General features: G+C 47.4%; 1 protein-coding gene across 2 annotated transcripts in view; it reads left to right on the top strand.

Moving 5' to 3' along the window:
* Positions 1–22,101, top strand: part of Slc44a5 (solute carrier family 44 member 5) — a 263,585-nt gene that overhangs the window by 213,693 nt on the left and 27,791 nt on the right. For both annotated transcript variants that reach the window (XM_075981038.1, XM_075981039.1), the window contains 11 exons: positions 164–289; positions 1,434–1,494; positions 4,472–4,595; positions 5,607–5,690; positions 6,844–6,956; positions 7,891–8,022; positions 9,406–9,505; positions 11,702–11,794; positions 12,538–12,625; positions 13,003–13,265; positions 13,726–13,820. In XM_075981038.1, the coding sequence (XP_075837153.1) occupies positions 164–289; positions 1,434–1,494; positions 4,472–4,595; positions 5,607–5,690; positions 6,844–6,956; positions 7,891–8,022; positions 9,406–9,505; positions 11,702–11,794; positions 12,538–12,625; positions 13,003–13,265; positions 13,726–13,820 (1,279 nt within the window). The remainder of the gene's footprint in view (positions 1–163; positions 290–1,433; positions 1,495–4,471; positions 4,596–5,606; positions 5,691–6,843; positions 6,957–7,890; positions 8,023–9,405; positions 9,506–11,701; positions 11,795–12,537; positions 12,626–13,002; positions 13,266–13,725; positions 13,821–22,101) is intronic.

Here is a 22,101-nt window from a genome sequence, read left to right as displayed (position 1 = left end):
CAATTTAATTTTATACAATAAAACTAGAAATGGGATTTAAGTCAGCTGTACAGTGACGCTTGACTCTTCTTGCTGGCGAGGAACTGAGAAGCCCATCCTACTGTGTAAGCATTTGCTTGGTTTACTCGATCCATTCGCATCACTGTGATTTTCTGCTCTGCAGATCTGTGTCTCCAGGTGCCCAGAGAAATTTCTAACTTACGTGGAAATGCAGTTTTTGAACAAAGAAGACAAAAGCCACTGGGAATACTATCGCCAGTTCTGCAAGGCCACAGCCACGCCTGCAAAGGTACGTGTACTCACGTTCTGCATGGCCACAGCCAGGCCTGCAAAGGTGCATGTACTAGAACTCTGCAAGGCCACAGCCAGGCCTGCAAAGGTGTGTGTACTCTAACTCTGCAAGGCCACGGCCAGGCCTGCAAAGGTGCATGTATTCCAACTCTGCAAGACCACGGCCAGGCCTGCAAATGTGCGTGTACTCAAGCTCACTCCTGGAAGGAGCTTAGCTGCTATTTCAGTGGAACATTCTAGTTTGCTACTGGAATAATGTCCAGATCTAGAGAATGAATATTAATTGTACCATTCCGATAAAACACAAGCAAACATGAACACTCAGAAACACATACTGTTAGTGGCGTATCAAAACAGAGAATATTCAGGGCATGCACTGTATAGACAGAGGAACATGCCATTCATGACATATCCCTGTGTGCACTTGTAGGGTAGAAAAGACTGTTAAGTGTGCCTAGGTAGCCCTGGCTAAGAGACTTTCTATATCTGGATGGGTTTGTTGCTGATAAGAGCTAGAATTTTATGTCATCTAGAGTCATCACTATGCAGCCATACTGCTAGGCGGCTCAGCTGATGAGGGTGCTTGCCGTCCAACCTGAATTCCCTCCGCAACACTGACACCAGCGTGATAGAAGGAGCAAACAGAATCTGGTGGTGGGACTTCCACATGTCTGCCTTAGCATGCATGGAGTACACACATGTACACACACGCACACACATGCACACACACACACATGCTCACACTAAATAAAACAGTGCAATAAACATGTTTTAGCCCACACTTTCCTAGATTTGACATACACAGGAGGTTTCTGAAGCTTTAGTATATTAAATACTATTAATTGTTTATTAATTATAGAAGATGCTGTTTTTTTTTCCAGAAATTCTTTGAAGGGTCAGAGATCCAGAATGTAAGCTTATTGTAAGATCATAGTATTTTATCTCTGTTGATTCACTCAGAGCATTGAGAGGCATTTTTCCAAGAAGAATTTGTATGTAATAATCTTATAGTTACTGGCAGTGGGGAGACAATTTGGGAAAATGAGATGTGGAGTTAAGATTTCAAGCTCAAATTTTTGATATTGAGAGGGAAAGTGGTTGTTGCTGGCTTTGCATTGTTAACATGCCCCCTTCCCTTTCAGTCTCTCTCAGATCTCCTGTCCCATGGCGACTGTCCCCCAGCAGTCTACCCAAGCAGACCCTGTAAGTGGTGATTATTTTACCCTTGACACTTGACTGAGCTTCTTCAGTTGATAAGCTCAGGCCGAGGGTTCAGTGCCACCCAGAGAGCCCAGAGTTAGTCATGAGCGTTGTCTCTGGCCACAACTGTCCTCACTCCAACTGGGGCGTTTCTCCCAGCGCTTGGTGAGGTGTGGGGCTTGGCTACATGAGCATGTTAGGAAGCGGTAGGACTGATTTTAAGAAGCCCACCAGTGTGATCTTATGTACCCCTCCAAGCGTGTATAGCCCACACAAGCAGTCAGGCACACCGACTCCTGAATTTAGCCAAGAACGTTCAGAAGTTGCCCCAGAAGCAGTTTTTGAGTTGCATGCCTTGTCTTCATAATTTGACATTTGAAGTCCTCCTGTTTCCCTGATGAATTTATATTTGTTTCTGTGCTGTTTGAGCACAAACTGATAAGCCATTCAGAAAACTGAAATAACGGCTCCTCTTCCTTTCTGAATGATGTAATTCAAACCACAGAGAAAAGCTTCATGGGAGGGTTTTCAACCCAGTGTTCCTTCAGACCAAGCCAGAGAACGGTTAATATAGAGCTCAGAAATCACAGCTGGTGGGGGTGGGGGAGGAAGGAAGGTTGCAGGATCCAGGGGCAAGCAAACACTGAAATAACCACCATGTTCATGAGAGGACATACCTTAGAACTAATAAATAGAGAGCAAAGCACACGTGGGTTGATATTCAGTAAAATGCAAACGGCTGTAGACATCATAAGGTCAAGTGTATTGAAATGAAAAGAAGTCCTAGAAATTATTTAAGGAAAAAGATCAGAAAGAACACCAAAAATGTTAAGGAGTTGTTTGCCAGAGGGTGTGGAAAGGGAGACAACACGGGGCATTTTCTCTCTTTCTGTTTTCTGTCCCCCAATTCTTCCACAATGAGTGTATAGTTCTTCCAAAGCAGGAGAAAGGTAATAGGCACCAATCTATGCAGGAAATCAAGTATGTTGAGTTAGTTGCCACAAAATCCACATGTTGAATGCCCATCATCTCTCTGTGGTCCACTAAAGATCCCGAGGCAGAGGTGGGTTGGGTGAGAAATAACAACCCCAGGATTCCCTAGGCGCTGGCTATATATGGCCAAGAACAGCATAGAAACTTCTTATGGGAAAAGGAAAAATAGCTGTTCTCACTATTAGATTTCGACTAAATCACATGTTTTAAAATATACATTAGGGATATAAAAATACATAATCTATAACCTCTCTTAGTCTAATGAAATAATGAGACATTAAGATCAACATTACAATCAGCTGTGTTCTCTTAACAGAGGCTCAAGTATATCACTACGAGACAACTAACAACACATAGTTGTTAAATATTTTATAACAGCAGACAAAGTAAGATTACGTGAGAGGGGGACGAAAAAGAAATTCTGTTTCCTGTATTATTTTGGCACCAAAAAGGGTGTAGAAGAAAGATGAGAAAGAAACAGAACAGCAAAATCATATGGTTCATTGTGGGTGGCTGGACAGTGTATCGTTTTGTAATTTTTCTTCATATTCTCTAAATATATACTGAGCATATTAGTTAACACGTCATAACAGACTACCAGATTACCAGAAAGAATATATAAAATAAGGCCAGGGGACTTTCTAGGTGAAAACTTACACTTATGACATATAGAGGAACAAAACTTATACTCACAGTGTATATGGGAACAAAAAGACTAGAAAGAACGAGAGAGAAGAAACATACTGGCCCCACTGCATGCCAGGTGCCTCACTGCAGAAGGACTAGGATGAGGTCATGTGGGGAGGCAGAAGCAAGGCTCTGACTGGTAGAGAATGAGCTGAAGGGGTCCTAGAGGCTGCTGTCTCGGATCCCAGAAGGGAGGTAGAGCAGGAGAAAGACGAGGAAGTTATGAAGGAAGTCAGCTCCATCATCTGAAGACGGACAGGCAAGCCAATGAAAGCTTCGTGAGGAAGCTTGTTCCCTATATCACTTGGCTCAGTATTTTAGGTCCAAGCTCTACATATAAATCAGTGATACTACTTATAAGAAGAAGATATAAAAATTATCTATTCATTTCTGATTTCTCTTACCTCTTTATTTAAAATTGGGGCTGGAATACATTAGAATCCATTTGGTGCCGAGCTCTCCAGTAACCGTTAACGTGGTGTGTTTAGAGAGGCTAGGACTCTATCTAACCAAAACAAGACCATACAAGACTGAGTAACGATTTAACTCTTCTCGGAAATTACATCAAACAGTGTGGCCCTCCATCAATAGTTTCCATCTTGCAATGAGATGTAGGTGGCTTTGCTGGCAAGGAGGCAGTTATTAAGAATTCACCACTGGACGTCCCATCTCCATCGGAGCTTGAAGTTTGAGCTGGTTCTTATTCCTCCAGGAATCGTCCACTAAATTCTAGTTTAGTTTAAGTTTCACTGAGGAATACTTAAAGAATATTTTCAAAACAGTCTCTCATCTATCCCAGACTGATCTCAGATATCCAAGAGTGACCATGAACTTCTGATCCTCCTGCCTGCACGGGTGTGCCCTTCCGCATCATCCGGTGTTCAGGACTGACCAGGGCTTCACACAGGCTCTGTACCACTAAGATGCATGCCGGCCCCCACCTAGAACCTGTTAACGTGCCAGTCCTAAACTCCTCTCACCATACAAGCAGCTTCGCCTTCAAAGCATGCTCAGCATATGTGGTCTGAGCCCATGTCCCTTCACCTACACACCTTATTTGTGCAGTTTGATGAATCTTTCACGTGTCAAAATATCAACAAGTTGGGATGTGACTTCATGTTGTGATGCTGTTTCCATTTCTGTCTCACGACCACCAGAAAGCCCTGAAGATGTCAACAAAGGGTAGTTTGTCTCCACTGAGCACGTTTTACACCCAGCAAGAACCCGATGCAGATAATGGGGTTCTTAAAGGCTAGACTGGTAAAAAGCTGTTTGCTGTGCTTTTCATTCTCTTCCACAGTCCTGCAGAGATGCTTGCCTGACTTCTCGACCATCAACGGAGTCTTAACAGTAGGAAGCAGGATGCAGATTGAAGACGGAACTGGGAGGACCAGAAATATCGTAGAGCTCAGGGAGGCTGCAATGTATGTCCACATTTCTGTGTTGTTCCGATGCATCCTGTTATTGTGGAAAGCATGAGAGCACCACTCGGAGTTACAGGAAATCACTTGTGCGGTATTAAATGAAGTACGCATGCCGCTCTAGATTAGAAAGAATAGCGTCTTTCAGAGTGGTTAACTTTCTGTTAAGCAGGAAGATTTGGTGTAGAGAAGGGTGCTGTTGCAAGCTCAGATTCTACAATCAAGTTGAGCACAGTCCGTTTCCTGCTGTTTGTTTGCCTGTACGTGGCACACAGTAGTCTGGATTGTTGAGAAATACATTTCCTTGGCTATGTGTCCATTTGCGTGTGCGCGAACGTGGATGTTCCCCTTTCATTGCTCACTTGCAGAGTTAAAAGACACCAGGAGTCCAGGTGGCGCAGCACCCTCCTTCGTATTTAGAATGTAATAGCAGTGTAAGTGAACCTCAGAAATAGGAGGCTGCTTGGAAACCGATAAAATAATGATACACACATGACTCCGCGGACACAAGACACAGAGCAAAAGTCGATGTCCTGTGATGTATACAGATCACAGTGGCGGGACGGGTTACTTTGGAAGAGGGACATGCTATGATGGAGGCTGGGAGGGAGGATTTGACAATGACCTTGATCACCCACCATGTGGGACACCACATGACAGAGATGCAGGAAGAGGTATTAGGAGGATATGCATGGTCAGATCTAGAAACTTTGTAAATTAGATCCTGTCATTTAAATGTACCTCTTCCAGGGGAGCTTCTGCTATACTGAGAGCAGGTAGTGTGAGCTGTGTAAGGATTCCTCCTGCTTTGGATGGCCAGCTCCTCTGTATATGGGACTACAGCTATGCTTGCAAGCGTCTTGAAATGTCATTTGATAGGCTGTTGGGTCTAGTGAAGGGGTCACTATAGCAGACACTCTCTGAAAGCACCCTTGAAGAGAATCTTGTAAAAATATTTTTTATTATAAGAACTTTTTTTTGAAAATTAACAAAAATAATTTACTTTTCCTTCAGGGGCATCAGTAAAATCTTTGATGCCAGGACAATCGGACTGAAGGTGTTTGAAGACTACGCGACCTCGTGGAAATGGATCCTCATGTGAGTGGACTGAGCATGCCCTCTCCAGATGCTTTTTGATGACCTCTATAGACTCCTCAACCTCCTTGTTCCTACTAAATGGTCACAAGTGGGCTCAGTCCTCAGGGTAAATTTCTTTTTCATGTAGGGGTAAGGACAAGGCAGATAAATTTGAAAATATGCCTATAAGAACATAATTTTCAAGCTCATATATTAATTCACTAGTAGAACTGGTACATGTACCAAGTCCCTGCCACTGTGTCTGGGGTCCTGTGTTCTGTTCTTCACATTCACAGGGGGTGGGCATGGTTTGAATTCCCTGCTTTCCCCCCTTTGTCCCGCCTCTGACTCCAATGGATCATTTGTAATTTTTACTGTGCTCTTTTCACACACGATAATAATTTCCATCAAAGGCTATTCTAGTTCTGAGAAACTTAAAATACACACAAAGGTAGAGATTTAAATTTTCACAAGTAAGATTGGTGTTTTGAAAGGTTGACACGTGGGATGTCCGTCCTAACGTAGGCAAGCGTGTCTGGTGTGTGGGCCTGTCCTCTCCCTTTGCACCACTTTCCAGAGTTGAGAAGCTTCTGTGTTTCCCTAGTGACCAGAGAATAAAATCAGTGCCCCGTTAGTGACTTCAGGGTACTTTATAATCACATCAGCACAGCGTCTCAAGCTCACCTCTGTCTTCCTTGATTAGCCTTACATGTCATTTTATTTTAAAGACAGCTTCTTAGTGGGTGGAGAAATGGCTCAGTGATTAAGAGCACTTGCTACTCCTGCAGAAACCTACGGTTCTGTTCACAAGATGCTCCTAACAGTGGCCTGTATCTCCAGCTTCAAGGGATCTCTTCTGGTCTTTATGGGTACCTGCGTGTGTGTGTGCACATACACACACTACACACACACACACACACACACACACACACACACCACACACAAAAATATGTAAGTATTTTTCCGCAGTCTGTCTATACTGACTTAAATCTCACTGTGTAATCACGGAAGAAAGTCTTGAACTCCATCCAGTTTTAGCCTTCCAAGTGCTGAGATTACAAGAATGAGAGACACCTGATGACATTGTATTAATTATTTATATATATTTATAATTATACATAATATAATCATATATGTATATCTGGACTCTGTTTGTTGTGGTTTTTACCTCCAGTGGCCTGACCATCGCTATGGCACTGAGCTGGAGTTTTCTGATACTCCTGAGGTACATAGCTGGATTCCTCTTCTGGGTCTTCATGTTTGGCGTGCTTGGAATTATAGGATATGGTAGGTAACACAACTCTTAAAATCGCCAAGTCTCAGAATAACTTTCCTTGTCATTAGCAATTATTGGAAAGCATTTGCTTGCCTTAGACTTAATTAGTTTGGGTCATTAACTTTACAATATTTATTTAATTTCACATCTACTTTCTCTGTAACTCTTTCTGTCATTATTTTGAGAAGATCTGCATGAGAAAAATCTACTCCTTTCCCTAGCAGCCTTCGGTCTCGGTCCTGATGGGGATTGGGAGGAGCAGGAAAGATCCTGTAAAATAAATGAAAGCTTTTCAAGGGAACTAGAAGAAAGAGAATATATGTAAATAAAAACAGAACAGAGATGATCAGGTCAGATTAAAATGTACACAAGTTGGGACTGTATGTTATTTACGAACTATACAGAATGTGTAAGGAAACACAACAGTTAAAAGTGGAAGAATTGATTTAAAAATCTAGCAGTTATAAAAAGAAATCTATAATAGTATAATAACATCAGACCAAATAGAATTTGAAATAAAGTTATGAGGAGCAGGCCCAGCCCAATTCACTAAAACAAAACCAATTCTAAACTTGAGTGCATCTATTAAAATACTCTCATGATTCATGGAAGTACACAAGATAAATAAGCCAATAAATAAGATATTAGTACCGAGTATAAATAAGGGGTGTCGGTCCATTTTCCTGCAAGACAGATGTACTGTAGCAATACTGAAACAGTCCTGTTGGTGGATGCTAAGGTTGCTATGAGCCAGGAGCCCACTGCAAGCCACATAAATTCAGAAAACATTTATGTCAACCAGAGCAGCAGTTGGGCTATTGCAGCGAAGCCTGATTCTAACTCTGTAGAAACGGCCATATTGATCATTTTTATGTAGGCATGTATGGTAAGCATGTAGCTTCTACTTCAGAAAATAACACTGGATATTGGTCTTTTCCTTCCAAGGCATATGGTACTGTTATCAAGAGTACTATGGCCTCCAGCAGAAACCACAGTCCACCATCCTGATATATGACATCGGAGTTCAGAGCAGCATAAACATGTTCTTTCAGCTGAAGCAGACATGGTTCTCAATGAGTGAGTAGATTAACAACGAAGAAGCCTTGTTTGTGCACGGAGAAGCCTGAGCTTGGTGCATCCTGCTGAAACATGAGTCACTCAGTGACGACTGTAGATGTCTATGAGTTATGAGTAGGAAATCGTGAACATATTGTGTAGCCTAAGACAGCGCAGCTTTAGTGGAATTCCAGGCCACTTGCCTTTAATTTGAAATGGTTTGATTATGGGGACTTGATTGATGTTAGCCTGCCAAAGAAAGAAATGGCTGATTTTCGTGATCTTATTTTAAAAGAAAGAGGACACTTACTTCACTCGCAGAGCAGAAGCTTTTATCCGATTATTGCAGGAATTGCGAGAAATAACTGAAAATGGATTTACATTCTTAACCGTTCACATTATTGAATTACTTAAGGTTGGCAGTAATTTCTAAAGCAAGATCATCTCAAAGATAGTTTCAGTCTTATGTTTCTATAATTGGAGATTCATGTTCATGAATCTAGGTTTTGACAGTTTTTCACTGAATTCTGTTTTTGAAATTTTTCCTTCTTTTCATTCATATCAGCCTTGACATATCAGAGGAACTCAGTAAGGGTGTAGGAAGAAGCGTGTACGCATCACCCGATCACACAGTTATCCTCAGCAAGAGCCTGATCTCTGTACATGCCAAACCTGTTTCTGCCTCTTCATCCAAGAAACTCTGGGTATTAAGGGCAGGCGAGACTATGTCCCCGAATGACACCCAGCACCATGCAAAGTGGGAATAGACAGAACAGCAAACACAGAAGGGGAAGCAGAGGACCAAGTGGCCATGGCTGTTCTGAACCAGAAGCATGGAGTCCAGACTGGCCAGAGACCTTGCCTCAGAAAACAGAAACCACAACATAGAGAATCCATTTCAGTGCTGAATTGAGATTTATAACTCTTGTGGGCTGAAAATCATAGAACTCTGCCCCCACTGAGGCTGTTAGGTGAAGAAAATAGTCTTAAGGAATAAAATGCCTGTGTGTAAAAAAGGACCATACAGTGGGGACATCTTGAGTCCTGTGCTGTTCTTACTCTCTGGGGAGTTTCCTAGCTACAAGGAAAGGTGAAAAGCCCAGATACCTTTCTTCCTCCCTGAGGTGGGTGAGCCAGGACCACTTCCTTCTAGTAGAAACCTCCTCACTTGCTCCATTTTTTTCCTTATCTGCTAGCCAAATCTGCTTCAAAACTTCTTGAGGCCAAACAGTCTTGTTATATTCCCCCACCCCCAATTCTAACACACGCCTTTGTTACAACAGTTTCAGAAAATGCCAGAAAGCCCTTAGCAGAAATGGTTTACTAAGCCCATTCCTAGGTTTGCAGAATAAGCTTGCTTCTGGTGCTGACTTGTACTGCAGACTGCCGTCTTTTCTTGTTCAGTGATCGTCTTGTCCGTCATCGAGGCCATCCTCATCATCGTGCTGATCTTCCTCAGGAATCGAATCCGAGTAGCCATCGTCATGCTGAAGGAAGGAAGCAAGTAAGGTGCTCAGCCAGTGCTCATGGCAGGTGTCGGGCTGGGGTGGGGGAGGGGCTCAGCCAGTGCTCAGGGCAGGTGTCGGGCTGGGGTGGGGGAGGGGCTCAGCCAGTGCTCAGGGCAGGTGTCGGGCTGGGGTGGGGAGGGGCTCAGCCAGTGCTCAGGGCAGGTGTCAGGCTGGGGTGGGGGAGGGGCTCAGCCAGTGCTCATGGCAGGTGTCGGGCTGGGGTGGGGAGGGGCTCAGCCAGTGCTCAGGGCAGGTGTCAGGCTGGGGTGGGGGCCCTTGTGCTGCACAGCAAACCTTCAGCAAATGGACCATCTTCCCTGCAGTACCCACACCACCAGGACTTTTTAAGGAAGAAATTAAAGAACATTAAGAACGTGCTTAGTTCAGATGTTTCCACTTAGTGGCGTCAAGGTCACCTCCAAGTCCTTTCTGTCTCTCATCCACAGTGCAAACTAAGAATCTATGTAGCCTGTGCACAGACACATGTGAACATGTACATGCGAGGAGAATGTCAGTCATGAAGTACAGATGGGGTTGGCGGTACCATGTGTCCCATTATCCCATGGTGGCACGTGTGTTAATGTCACCGATTGAGAGAATTTGCAGAAGTCCTAATCACTGTAATCCCATGATATCAATTGTGTGCTGTGCAGTGTGCGTGCACGATACGCCTTCCTCGTGGACGAAGTGCTGGTTCCTGAGTGCCTGACTATACATTCTGTATGAGAAACACATAATTCAGGCACACTTCATACCCAGGGCCACTCTCATTTTTAAAATGTTACAAAATAAACCATCTTTCATAAGATTCAATAGTATCTATAGTCTCCAAACTGTTCCAAATGGTCACTTGAGAAAGTCTGTACAGTCAGGTTTTGAATGAGGAGCAGGGAAAACTCCCCCAGGAAGCCACAGACCCTCTGCTTACAACAGTGGAAACAAAGTTGTTAACCACCCAGGGCAGAATTATTTTTAATTGTCTTTAAGGACTATTTTAACAAAATTGCCATATTATTATAATCATAGTGCCACCCGAAACCAGTGGTTTAACAGCTAACAAGCTGCTGGTTAAACTCTCCCCCTTACAATAAAGGAGGCCCTGTCATTATCCCCTGAAACTACTGATTTTCTGGGTGTATTTTTTAAATGGTACGTTATTGTGTAGTTCACTATAACCCAACGCACATCTATCAACCTTCAATGTGTAGGTGAGTGTGTGGAGTGAATGTGTGTGGTGCATGTGTGTGCAACTGTGTGGTGTGTACGTGAGTGTGTGCGGTGTTGAAGGGCCAGCATCACCGTGACAGGTTGATAGATTGTCAAAGGGGAAGTAAGGGCCGGAATAAATGGATCAGAGTTCAGAGTAAACTTTGAATTAACAGCTTAAATTCTGAGTGTGCAGGAAGGGAAGGCAGCAGAGCTCTGGTGTGAGACAGGACATGGAGGGGCATGTGTGCAGGTGCATTTGATGCAGGGAGATTTCCTTGGCAATACAGAATAGGAATGTGTTCAATCTGGAGACAGACTGGAGCAACTTCTTAAAAGCTGCTAGTGACAATCTAGCTGGGAACATTTGGCAAACTGTCATGTGGTGAAATGTCCTAGAAGGAAAACCCGCTGAACGGGTTCCTGTGTTGTGGGGGGTGATAACACAATCATCTCTTCCCCAGGAAGTGGTGGGTGTGAGATGTCAGAGGGCAGATGAGGAAGGCCTGTCTGACTCTTCGTAGGATGGCATGAACCGCATTATAGTTCCCTGCGCGGTGCCTGCAGCAAAGGCCAGCGCAGCGTAGAACACAGCACAGAGGTTTCTAAATCAGGAGAGGAATCTCACACTGTAGCAGAAGGTCTGAAGGTCTTCTCTCACTTTAGGAAGCTAAGAGTCTAAACAGGAAGACATCACAGGGCTGTGGTCTGTCAAAACCTTGCTGGTTGCTCAGCAGGGAAGGGGACTGGAAGTCTTGTGCAGGAGCTGACCTCAGCACTGGAGAACACCCGTCTTTAAAATGCATGAATGTATGTCAAAGCCAGCTCAGGACTTGCTACGACCACCGCTGAAGAAAATAAGAAAATTATCAGTGACCATTAGCACTGTTTCAGAAATCCAGTCTAAGGCTTGCATCTAGTTCTTTACACGCGAACATTTGGGTATCCGGATTCCTGCTGAACATCAGCTGTTGGCTTCATTTCAGGGCCATCGGCTACCTCCCCAGCACGCTCATGTACCCGATTCTAACTTTCATCTTGCTATCCGTCTGCATCTCCTACTGGGCGGTGACAGCCGTGTATCCTTTGGCCGCTGACCTCTGCTGTTACCTTTTTAAGTTGATGTGTAAAATAATAGATTTTATCATGACACACACATATATATATACACATATATGTATATGTGTGTGTATCTATATGATTGATATGTATGTGTGTGTAAATAATAGATTTCATCATGACACACACACACATATATATACATATATGTATATGTGTATGTAGATGTATGATTGATATATATATGTGTGTGTGTGTGTGTGTGTGTGTGTATGTGATTGCCCTTGGCTCATAAGTGCCTTCCCACTTCCCTTCCCCGACCCTCCTCCCCTCTCTCCATAATGGATTTCTTTATCTCTGGAGTCCACCTTGCTGCTCAAGACCAGACCTCACACCCAGGGCTTTTCATTCCTGTGAAGACAAGGAACAACCTAAAGAAGTAACTGGATTAGGTTCCAAGCCTAAAAATTTGTCGATCAAATTTAATTTCCCCCCTAAAGAAGCCACAGGTATGTGTTCTGTTCTAATGCTTATTCTTGGCAATAACTAAGCAGTGTCCTCCATTTCTCACTGGTTTGTCAGGGCCCTGTCAGTGCAACTGGCCCATGATGCATTAGTATCAGCCTCCTGGAAGATGATCGGTACAACATGGGAAGAAAAGGCCTTTAAAGCTCATTCCTCCACAGTCTGCCGATTATGGTTTTCTTATCTGTTTATCTTTAATTTAACAGTAAATAGTTTATCCTTAATCAAGGTTGTTCAGTTTCTTGGCTACATCAGGAGTACCAATATTCAAAGTTATGGTCCCAGAGGGGAAATGTATCTATGAAGATGAAACTTGTGACCCAGATGTGAGTAAAAGAATTCTGCTATCGCACATCATGAAACAGATGCAGGGGAACTTGGTACAGAAAGAAAGGGAGGGGTCTTCAGGAAAGCATTGGATGTAGCAGGTGGAACAGAGCTCGCTTTTCTGCAGTAAATCCAGGAAGCTGCTGTGGCAATGAAAGCACAAATAACATGTAAAAGTACAGTAGGGAGAGAGGTGGGTGCATGTGGATTGAAATCAGCCCTTTCCAGAACTCATTAAAGAATTCCATTAGTTAATATACCAGAGAAGTAGCAGCCAAAAGTAATGAAAAGAGGACAAATTACCCAGCTGGGGAGCCGCAAGGAAAGATAAGACCCACATTTAATGCCATGTTCTCGTATCTTCTTCTGAGCACAGATTTTTCCTGAAACTAACATTCCCAAAGTCTGCCCCGGGGCATCCTGTAACTTCGCTTCCTACAGTGGAAAGAATGAGTATCACAATTACATCATGACCTTCCAGATGTACAACCTCTTTGCCTTCCTCTGGCTTATAAACTTTGTCATTGCGTTGGGTCAGTGCACCCTCGCGGGGGCCTTTGCTTCATACTACTGGGCCATGAGGAAACCCCAGGACATCCCGAAATACCCGCTCTTCATTGCCTTCGGACGAGCGGTGCGGTAAGCTCAGCACTGAACTCCATGCTCCTTTCTTCAGCTACAGTTTGTGCTCTGGTGTTTATGCTTGGCGAGTGAATTCAAGTGGAAAGGCGCTAATGAGCTGAAAATACAACTTGAGATTCGTAGATGCTCTAGTTACACGGCTTTGCAATCCCGTGTCTCGTCAATGTCCTAAATCCCATAGGTTACCAGAGATGATAGGGCATACTGTTGGACACCAAAAGAATTATCTTGTGGCCCCATTGATCAGGCCAAGACCCCTTCTAGGAGAGCATATTATGGGTTATAAAGACAAGATGCATAATTGCTTTCAAACTTTCTGTGGAAAGCTCTATCAGTTTGAATAAGAGATTACAAGAAGCCCTGTTTTCTCCCTCCCTTTTATCCATGGAACTGTTTGAGAGGCACCTGTGTATACAGAACAACTTTTCATTTTATGCCCTGTTTTGTCTTCACCTAGATACCACACGGGGTCCCTGGCCTTCGGATCATTGATCCTCGCATCAGTCCAGACGTTCAAAGTGATCTTAGAGTACCTGGACAAGCGGCTGAAAAGTAAGCTCGCAGAAGTGATCATAGACTTCCCTGCTAAGAATGGGGTGGGGTGGGGTGCAGGTGACTTGGTGACTGTTGAGTGTGGTGGGGTGGGATGGGGTGCAGGTGACCCAGTGACTGTTGTGTAGGGTGTACTGCAGGTGAAGTAGTGACATTGTGGATCAGGGTGGAGAGGATAGATGTGGTAGAGATTTGAGTATTTTGAAACACACTCCAACAGGACTTTTTAAGTATGGGGTACCAAGATGAGGGATGTGAGTGGAGGGGAAGGCAGAGTGTCTGGGGGTCCTCAAGGTTGATCTTGTGGGGTCCAAGAGAAGCAAATTTCAAAGAGGAATTGAAGAATTCTGTCTTAACATATTACTGTGGAGGAACATGTAAGATGTCACAGGGGAAGCTCCATATCTGCCAGGCTTAAGACACTGTGAGCCCTGACAACACTCTTCATACACAGCACACGCAGTCTGCACACACAGGCTCTGCTCACACCGTGTCTTCATACACAGCACACGCAGTCTGCACACACAGGCTCTGCTCACACTGTGTCTTCATACACAGCACACGCAGTCTGCACACACACAGGCTCTGCTCACACCGTGTCTTCATACACAGCACACGCAGTCTGCACACACACAGGCTCTGCTCACACCGTGTCTTCATACACAGCACACGCAGTCTGCACACACAGGCTCTGCTCACACCGTGTCCTCATACACAGCACACGCAGTCTGCACACACAGGTTCTGCTCACACCGTGTCTTCATACACAGCACACGCAGTCTGCACACACAGGTTCTGCTCACACCGTGTCTTATACACAGCACACGCAGTCTGCACACACAGGCTCTGCTCACACCGTGTCTTCATACACAGCACACGCAGTCTGCACACACACAGGCTCTGCTCACACCGTGTCTTCATACACAGCACACGCAGTCTGCACACACAGGCTCTGCTCACACCGTGTCCTCATACACAGCACACGCAGTCTGCACACACAGGTTCTGCTCACACCGTGTCTACATACACAGCACACGCAGTCTGCACACAAAGGCTCTGCTCACACCGTGTCTTCATACACAGCACACGCAGTCTGCACACACAGGCTCTGCTCACACTGTGTCTTCATACACAGCACACGCAGTCTGCACACACAGGTTCTGCTCACACCGTGTCTTCATACACAGCACACGCAGTCTGCAGACACACAGGTTCTGCTCACACCGTGTCTTCATACACAGCACACGCAGTCTGCACACACAGGCTCTGCTCACACCGTGTCTTCATACACAGCACACGCAGTCTGCACACACACAGGTTCTGTTCACACCGTGTCTTCATACACAGCACACGCAGTCTGCACACACAGGTTCTGCTCACACCGTGTCTTCATACACAGCACACGCAGTCTGCACACACACAGGCTCTGCTCACACAGTGTCTTCATACACAGCACACGCAGTCTGCACACACACAGGCTCTGCTCACACCGTGTCTTCATACACAGCACACGCAGTCTGCACACTCAGAGGCTCTGCTCACACCGTGTCTTCATACACAGCACACGCAGTCTGCAGACACACAGGTTCTGCTCACACCGTGTCTTCATACACAGCACACGCAATCTGCACACACACAGGTTCTGCTCACACCGTGTCTTCATACACAGCACACCAAGTCTGCACACACAGGTTCTTCTCACACTGTGTCTTCATACACAGCACACGCAGTCTGCACACACAGGTTCTGCTCACACCGTGTCTTCATACACAGCACACGCAGTCTGCACACAAAGGCTCTGCTCACACTGTGTCTTCATACACAGCACACGCAGTCTGCACACACAGGCTCTGCTCACACTGTGTCTTCATACACAGCACACGCAGTCTGCACACACAGGCTCTGCTCACACTGTGTCTTCATACACAGCACACGCAGTCTGCACACACAGGCTCTGCACACACTGTGTCTTCATACACAGCACACGCAGTCTGCACACACACAGGTTCTGCTCACACCGTGTCTTCATACACAGCACACGCAGTCTGCACACACAGGCTCTGCTCACACCGTGTCTTCTTACACTGCACACGCAGTCTGCACACACAGGCTCTGCTCACACCGTGTGTTCATACACAGCACACGCAGTCTGCAGACACACAGGTTCTGCTCACAGCATGTCTTCATACACAGCACACACAGTCTGCACACACACAGGTTCTGCTCACACAGTGTCTTCATACACAGCACACGCAGTCTGCACACACAGGTTCTGCTCACACCGTGTCTTCATACACAGCACACACAGTCTGCACACACACAGGCTCTGCTCACACCGTGTCTTCATACACAGCACACGCAGTCTGCAGACAAACAGGCTCTGCTCACACCGTGTCTTCATGCACAGCACACGCAGTCTGCACACACACAGGCTCTGCTCACACCGTGTCTTCATACACAGCACACGCAGTCTGCAGACACAGGTTCTGCTCACACCGTGTCTTCATACACAGCACACGCAGTCTTCACACACAGGTTCTGCTCACACCGTGTCTTCAACACAGCACACTCAGTCTGCACACACACGCTCTGCTCACACCGTGTCTTCATACACAGCACACGCAGTCTGCACACACAGGCTCTGCTCACACTGTGTCTTCATACACAGCACACGCAGTCTGCACACACAGGCTCTGTTCACACTGTGTCTTCATACACAGCACACGCAGTCTGCACACACACAGGTTCTGCTCACACCGTGTCTTCATACACAGCACACGCAGTCTGCACACACACGCTCTGCTCACACTGTGTCTTCATACACAGCACACGCAGTCTGCACACACACAGGTTATGCTCACACCGTGTCTTCATACACAGCACACGCAGTCTGCAGACACACAGGTTCTGCTCACACCGTGTCTTCATACACAGCACACGCAGTCTGCAGACACACAGGTTCTGCTCACACCGTGTCTTCATACACAGCACACGCAGTCTGCACACACAGGCTCTGCTCACACTGTGTCTTCATACACAGCACACGCAGTCTGCACACACACAGGTTCTGCTCACACCGTGTCTTCATACACAGCACACGCAGTCTGCAGATACACAGGTTCTGCTCACACCGTGTCTTCATACACAGCACACGCAGTCTGCAGACACACAGGTTCTGCTCACACCGTGTGTTCATACACAGCACACGCAGTCTGCAGACACACAGGTTCTGCTCACAACGTGTCTTCATACACAGCACACGCAGTCTGCACACACACAGGTTCTGCTCACACCGTGTCTTCATACACAGCACACGCAGTCTGCACACACAGGCTCTGCTCACACCGTGTCTTCATACACAACACACGCAGTCTGCACACACAGGCTCTGCTCACACCGTGTCTTCATACACAGCACACGCAGTCTGCACACACACAGGCTCTGCTCACACCGTGTCTTCATACACTACACACGCAGTCTGCAGACACACAGGTTCTGCTCACACCGTGTCTTCATACACAGCACACGCAGTCTGCACACACAGGCTCTGCTCACACCGTGTGTTCATACACAGCACACGCAGTCTGCAGACACACAGGTTCTGCTCACACCGTGTCTTCATACACAGCACACGCAGTCTGCACACACACGCTCTGCTCACACCGTGTCTTCATACACAGCACACGCAGTCTGCACACACAGGCTCTGCTCACACTGTGTCTTCATACACAGCACACGCAGTCTGCACACACAGGCTCTGCTCACACTGTGTCTTCATACACAGCACACGCAGTCTGCACACACACAGGTTCTGCTCACACCGTGTCTTCATACACAGCACACGCAGTCTGCACACACAGGCTCTGCTCACACTGTGTCTTCATACACAGCACACACAGTCTGCAGACACACAGGTTCTGCTCACACCGTGTCTTCATACACAGCACACGCAGTCTGCACACACACAGGCTCTGCTCACACCGTGTCTTCATACACAGCACACGCAGTCTGCAGACAAACAGGTTCTGCTCACACCGTGTCTTCATACACAGCACACGCAGTCTGCACACACAGATTCTGCTCACACCGTGTCTTCATACACAGCACACGCAGTCTGCACACACAGGCTCTGCTCACACCGTGTCTTCATACACAGCACACGCAGTCTCCACACAGGCTCTGCTCACACCGTGTCTTCATACACAGCACACGCAGTCTGCAGACACAGGTTCTGCTCACACCGTGTCTTCATACACAGCACACGCAGTCTGCACACACAGGCTCTGCTCACACCGTGTCTTCATACACAGCACACGCAGTCTGCACACACAGGCTCTGCTCACACCATGTCTTCATACACAGCACACGCAGTGTGCACACACAGGCTCTGCTCACACCGTGTCTTCATACACAGCACACGCAGTCTGCACACACACAGGTTCTGCTCACACTGTGTCTTCATACACAGCACACGCAGTCTGCACACACACAGGCTCTGCTCACACCGTGTCTTCATACACAGCACACGCAGTCTGCACACACACAGGTTCTGCTCACACCGTGTCTTCATACACAGCACACGCAGTCTGCACACACACAGGTTCTGCTCACACCGTGTCTTCATACACAGCACACGCAGTCTGCACACACATATTCTGCTCACACCGTGTCTTCATACACAGCACACGCAGTCTGCACACACAGGTTCTGCTCACACTGTGTCTTCATACACAGCACACGCAGTCTGCACACACAGGTTCTGCTCACACCGTGTCTTCATACACAGCACACGCAGTCTGCACACACAGGTTCTGCTCACACCGTGTCTTCATACACAGCACACGCAGTCTGCACACACACAGGTTCTGCTCACACCGTGTCTTCATACACAGCACACGCAGTCTGCACACACAGGCTCTGCTCACACCGTGTCTTCATACACAGCACACGCAGTCTGCACACACAGGCTCTGCTCACACCGTGTCTTCATACACAGCACACGCAGTCTGCACACACACAGGCTCTGCTCACACTGTGTCTTCATACACAGCACACGCAGTCTGCACACACGGGCTCTGCTCACACCGTGTCTTCATACACAGCACACGCAGTCTGCAGACAAACAGGTTCTGCTCACACCGTGTCTTCATACACAGCACACGCAGTCTGCACACACACAGGTTCTGCTCACACCGTGTCTTCATACACAGCACACGCAGTCTGCACACACAGGCTCTGCTCACACCGTGTCTTCATACACAGCACACGCAGTCTGCACACACAGGCTCTGCTCACACCGTGTCTTCATACACAGCACACGCAGTCTGCAGACACAGGTTCTGCTCACACCGTGTCTTCATACACAGCACACGCAGTCTGCACACACAGGCTCTGCTCACACCGTGTCTTCATACACAGCACACGCAGTCTGCACACACACAGGTTCTGCTCACACCGTGTCTTCATACACAGCACACGCAGTCTGCACACACACAGGCTCTGCTCACACCGTGTCTTCATACACAGCACACGCAGTCTGCACACACACAGGTTCTGCTCCCACCGTGTCTTCATACACAGCACACGCAGTCTGCACACACACAGGTTCTGCTCACACCGTGTCTTCATACACAGCACACGCAGTCTGCACACACATATTCTGCTCACACCGTGTCTTCATACACAGCACACGCAGTCTGCACACACACAGGTTCTGCTCACACTGTGTCTTCATACACAGCACACGCAGTCTGCACACACACAGGCTCTGCTCACACCGTGTCTTCATACACAGCACACGCAGTCTGCACACACACAGGTTCTGCTCACACCGTGTCTTCATACACAGCACACGCAGTCTGCACACACAGGCTCTGCTCACACCGTGTCTTCATACACAACACACGCAGTCTGCACACACAGGCTCTGCTCACACCGTGTCTTCATACACAGCACACGCAGTCTGCACACACACAGGCTCTGCTCACACCGTGTCTTCATACACAACACACGCAGTCTGCAGACACACAGGTTCTGCTCACACCGTGTCTTCATACACAGCACACGCAGTCTGCACACACAGGCTCTGCTCACACCGTGTGTTCATACACAGCACACGCAGTCTGCAGACACACAGGTTCTGCTCACACCGTGTCTTCATACACAGCACACGCAGTCTGCACACACACGCTCTGCTCACACCGTGTCTTCATACACAGCACACGCAGTCTGCACACACAGGCTCTGCTCACACTGTGTCTTCATACACAGCACACGCAGTCTGCACACACACAGGTTCTGCTCACACCGTGTCTTCATACACAGCACACGCAGTCTGCACACACAGGCTCTGCTCACACTGTGTCTTCATACACAGCACACACAGTCTGCAGACACACAGGTTCTGCTCACACCGTGTCTTCATACACAGCACACGCAGTCTGCACACACACAGGCTCTGCTCACACCGTGTCTTCATACACAGCACACGCAGTCTGCAGACAAACAGGTTCTGCTCACACCGTGTCTTCATACACAGCACACGCAGTCTGCACACACACAGGTTCTGCTCACACCGTGTCTTCATACACAGCACACGCAGTCTGCACACACAGGCTCTGCTCACACCGTGTCTTCATACACAGCACACGCAGTCTGCACACACAGGCTCTGCTCACACCGTGTCTTCATACACAGCACACGCAGTCTGCAGACACAGGTTCTGCTCACACCGTGTCTTCATACACAGCACACGCAGTCTGCACACACAGGCTCTGCTCACACCGTGTCTTCATACACAGCACACGCAGTCTGCACACACACAGGTTCTGCTCACACCGTGTCTTCATACACAGCACACGCAGTCTGCACACACACAGGCTCTGCTCACACCGTGTCTTCATACACAGCACACGCAGTCTGCACACACACAGGTTCTGCTCACACCGTGTCTTCATACACAGCACACGCAGTCTGCACACACACAGGTTCTGCTCACACCGTGTCTTCATACACAGCACACGCAGTCTGCACACACATATTCTGCTCACACCGTGTCTTCATACACAGCACACGCAGTCTGCACACACACAGGTTCTGCTCACACTGTGTCTTCATACACAGCACACGCAGTCTGCACACACACAGGCTCTGCTCACACCGTGTCTTCATACACAGCACACGCAGTCTGCACACACACAGGTTCTGCTCACACCGTGTCTTCATACACAGCACACGCAGTCTGCACACACACAGGTTCTGCTCACACCGTGTCTTCATACACAGCACACGCAGTCTGCACACACATATTCTGCTCACACCGTGTCTTCATACACAGCACACGCAGTCTGCACACACAGGTTCTGCTCACACTGTGTCTTCATACACAGCACACGCAGTCTGCACACACAGGTTCTGCTCACACCGTGTCTTCATACACAGCACACGCAGTCTGCACACACACAGGTTCTGCTCACACCGTGTCTTCATACACAGCACACGCAGTCTGCACACACAGGCTCTGCTCACACCGTGTCTTCATACACAGCACACGCAGTCTTCACACACAGGCTCTGCTCACACCGTGTCTTCATACACAGCACACGCAGTCTGCAGACACACAGGTTCTGCTCACACCGTGTCTTCATACACAGCACACGCAGTCTGCACACACACAGGTTCTGCTCACACCGTGTCTTCATACACAGCACACGCAGTCTGCACACACACAGGCTCTGCTCACACCGTGTCTTCATACACAGCACACGCAGTCTGCACACACACAGGTTCTGCTCACACCGTGTCTTCATACACAGCACACGCAGTCTGCACACACACAGGTTCTGCTCACACCGTGTCTTCATACACAGCACACGCAGTCTGCACACACATATTCTGCTCACACCGTGTCTTCATACACAGCACACGCAGTCTGCACACACAGGCTCTGCTCACACCGTGTCTTCATACACAGCACACGCAGTCTGCACACACAGGTTCTGCTCACACCGTGTCTTCATACACAGCACACGCAGTCTGCACACACAGGCTCTGCTCACACCGTGTCTTCATACACAGCACACGCAGTCTGCACACACAGGCTCTGCTCACACCGTGTCTTCATACACAGCACACGCAGTCTGCACACACAGGCTCTGCTCACACCGTGTCTTCATACACAGCACACGCAGTCTGCACACACAGGCTCTGCTCACACCGTGTCTTCATACACAGCACACGCAGTCTGCACACACAGGTTCTGCTCACACCGTGTCTTCATACA

Source organism: Microtus pennsylvanicus, chromosome 7 (assembly GCF_037038515.1).
Source record: "Microtus pennsylvanicus isolate mMicPen1 chromosome 7, mMicPen1.hap1, whole genome shotgun sequence".
NCBI classification, from domain to species: Eukaryota; Metazoa; Chordata; class Mammalia; order Rodentia; family Cricetidae; genus Microtus; species Microtus pennsylvanicus.
The sequence above is the reverse complement of the archived record's forward strand: the minus strand, read 5'-3'. Positions and strand labels throughout refer to the sequence as shown.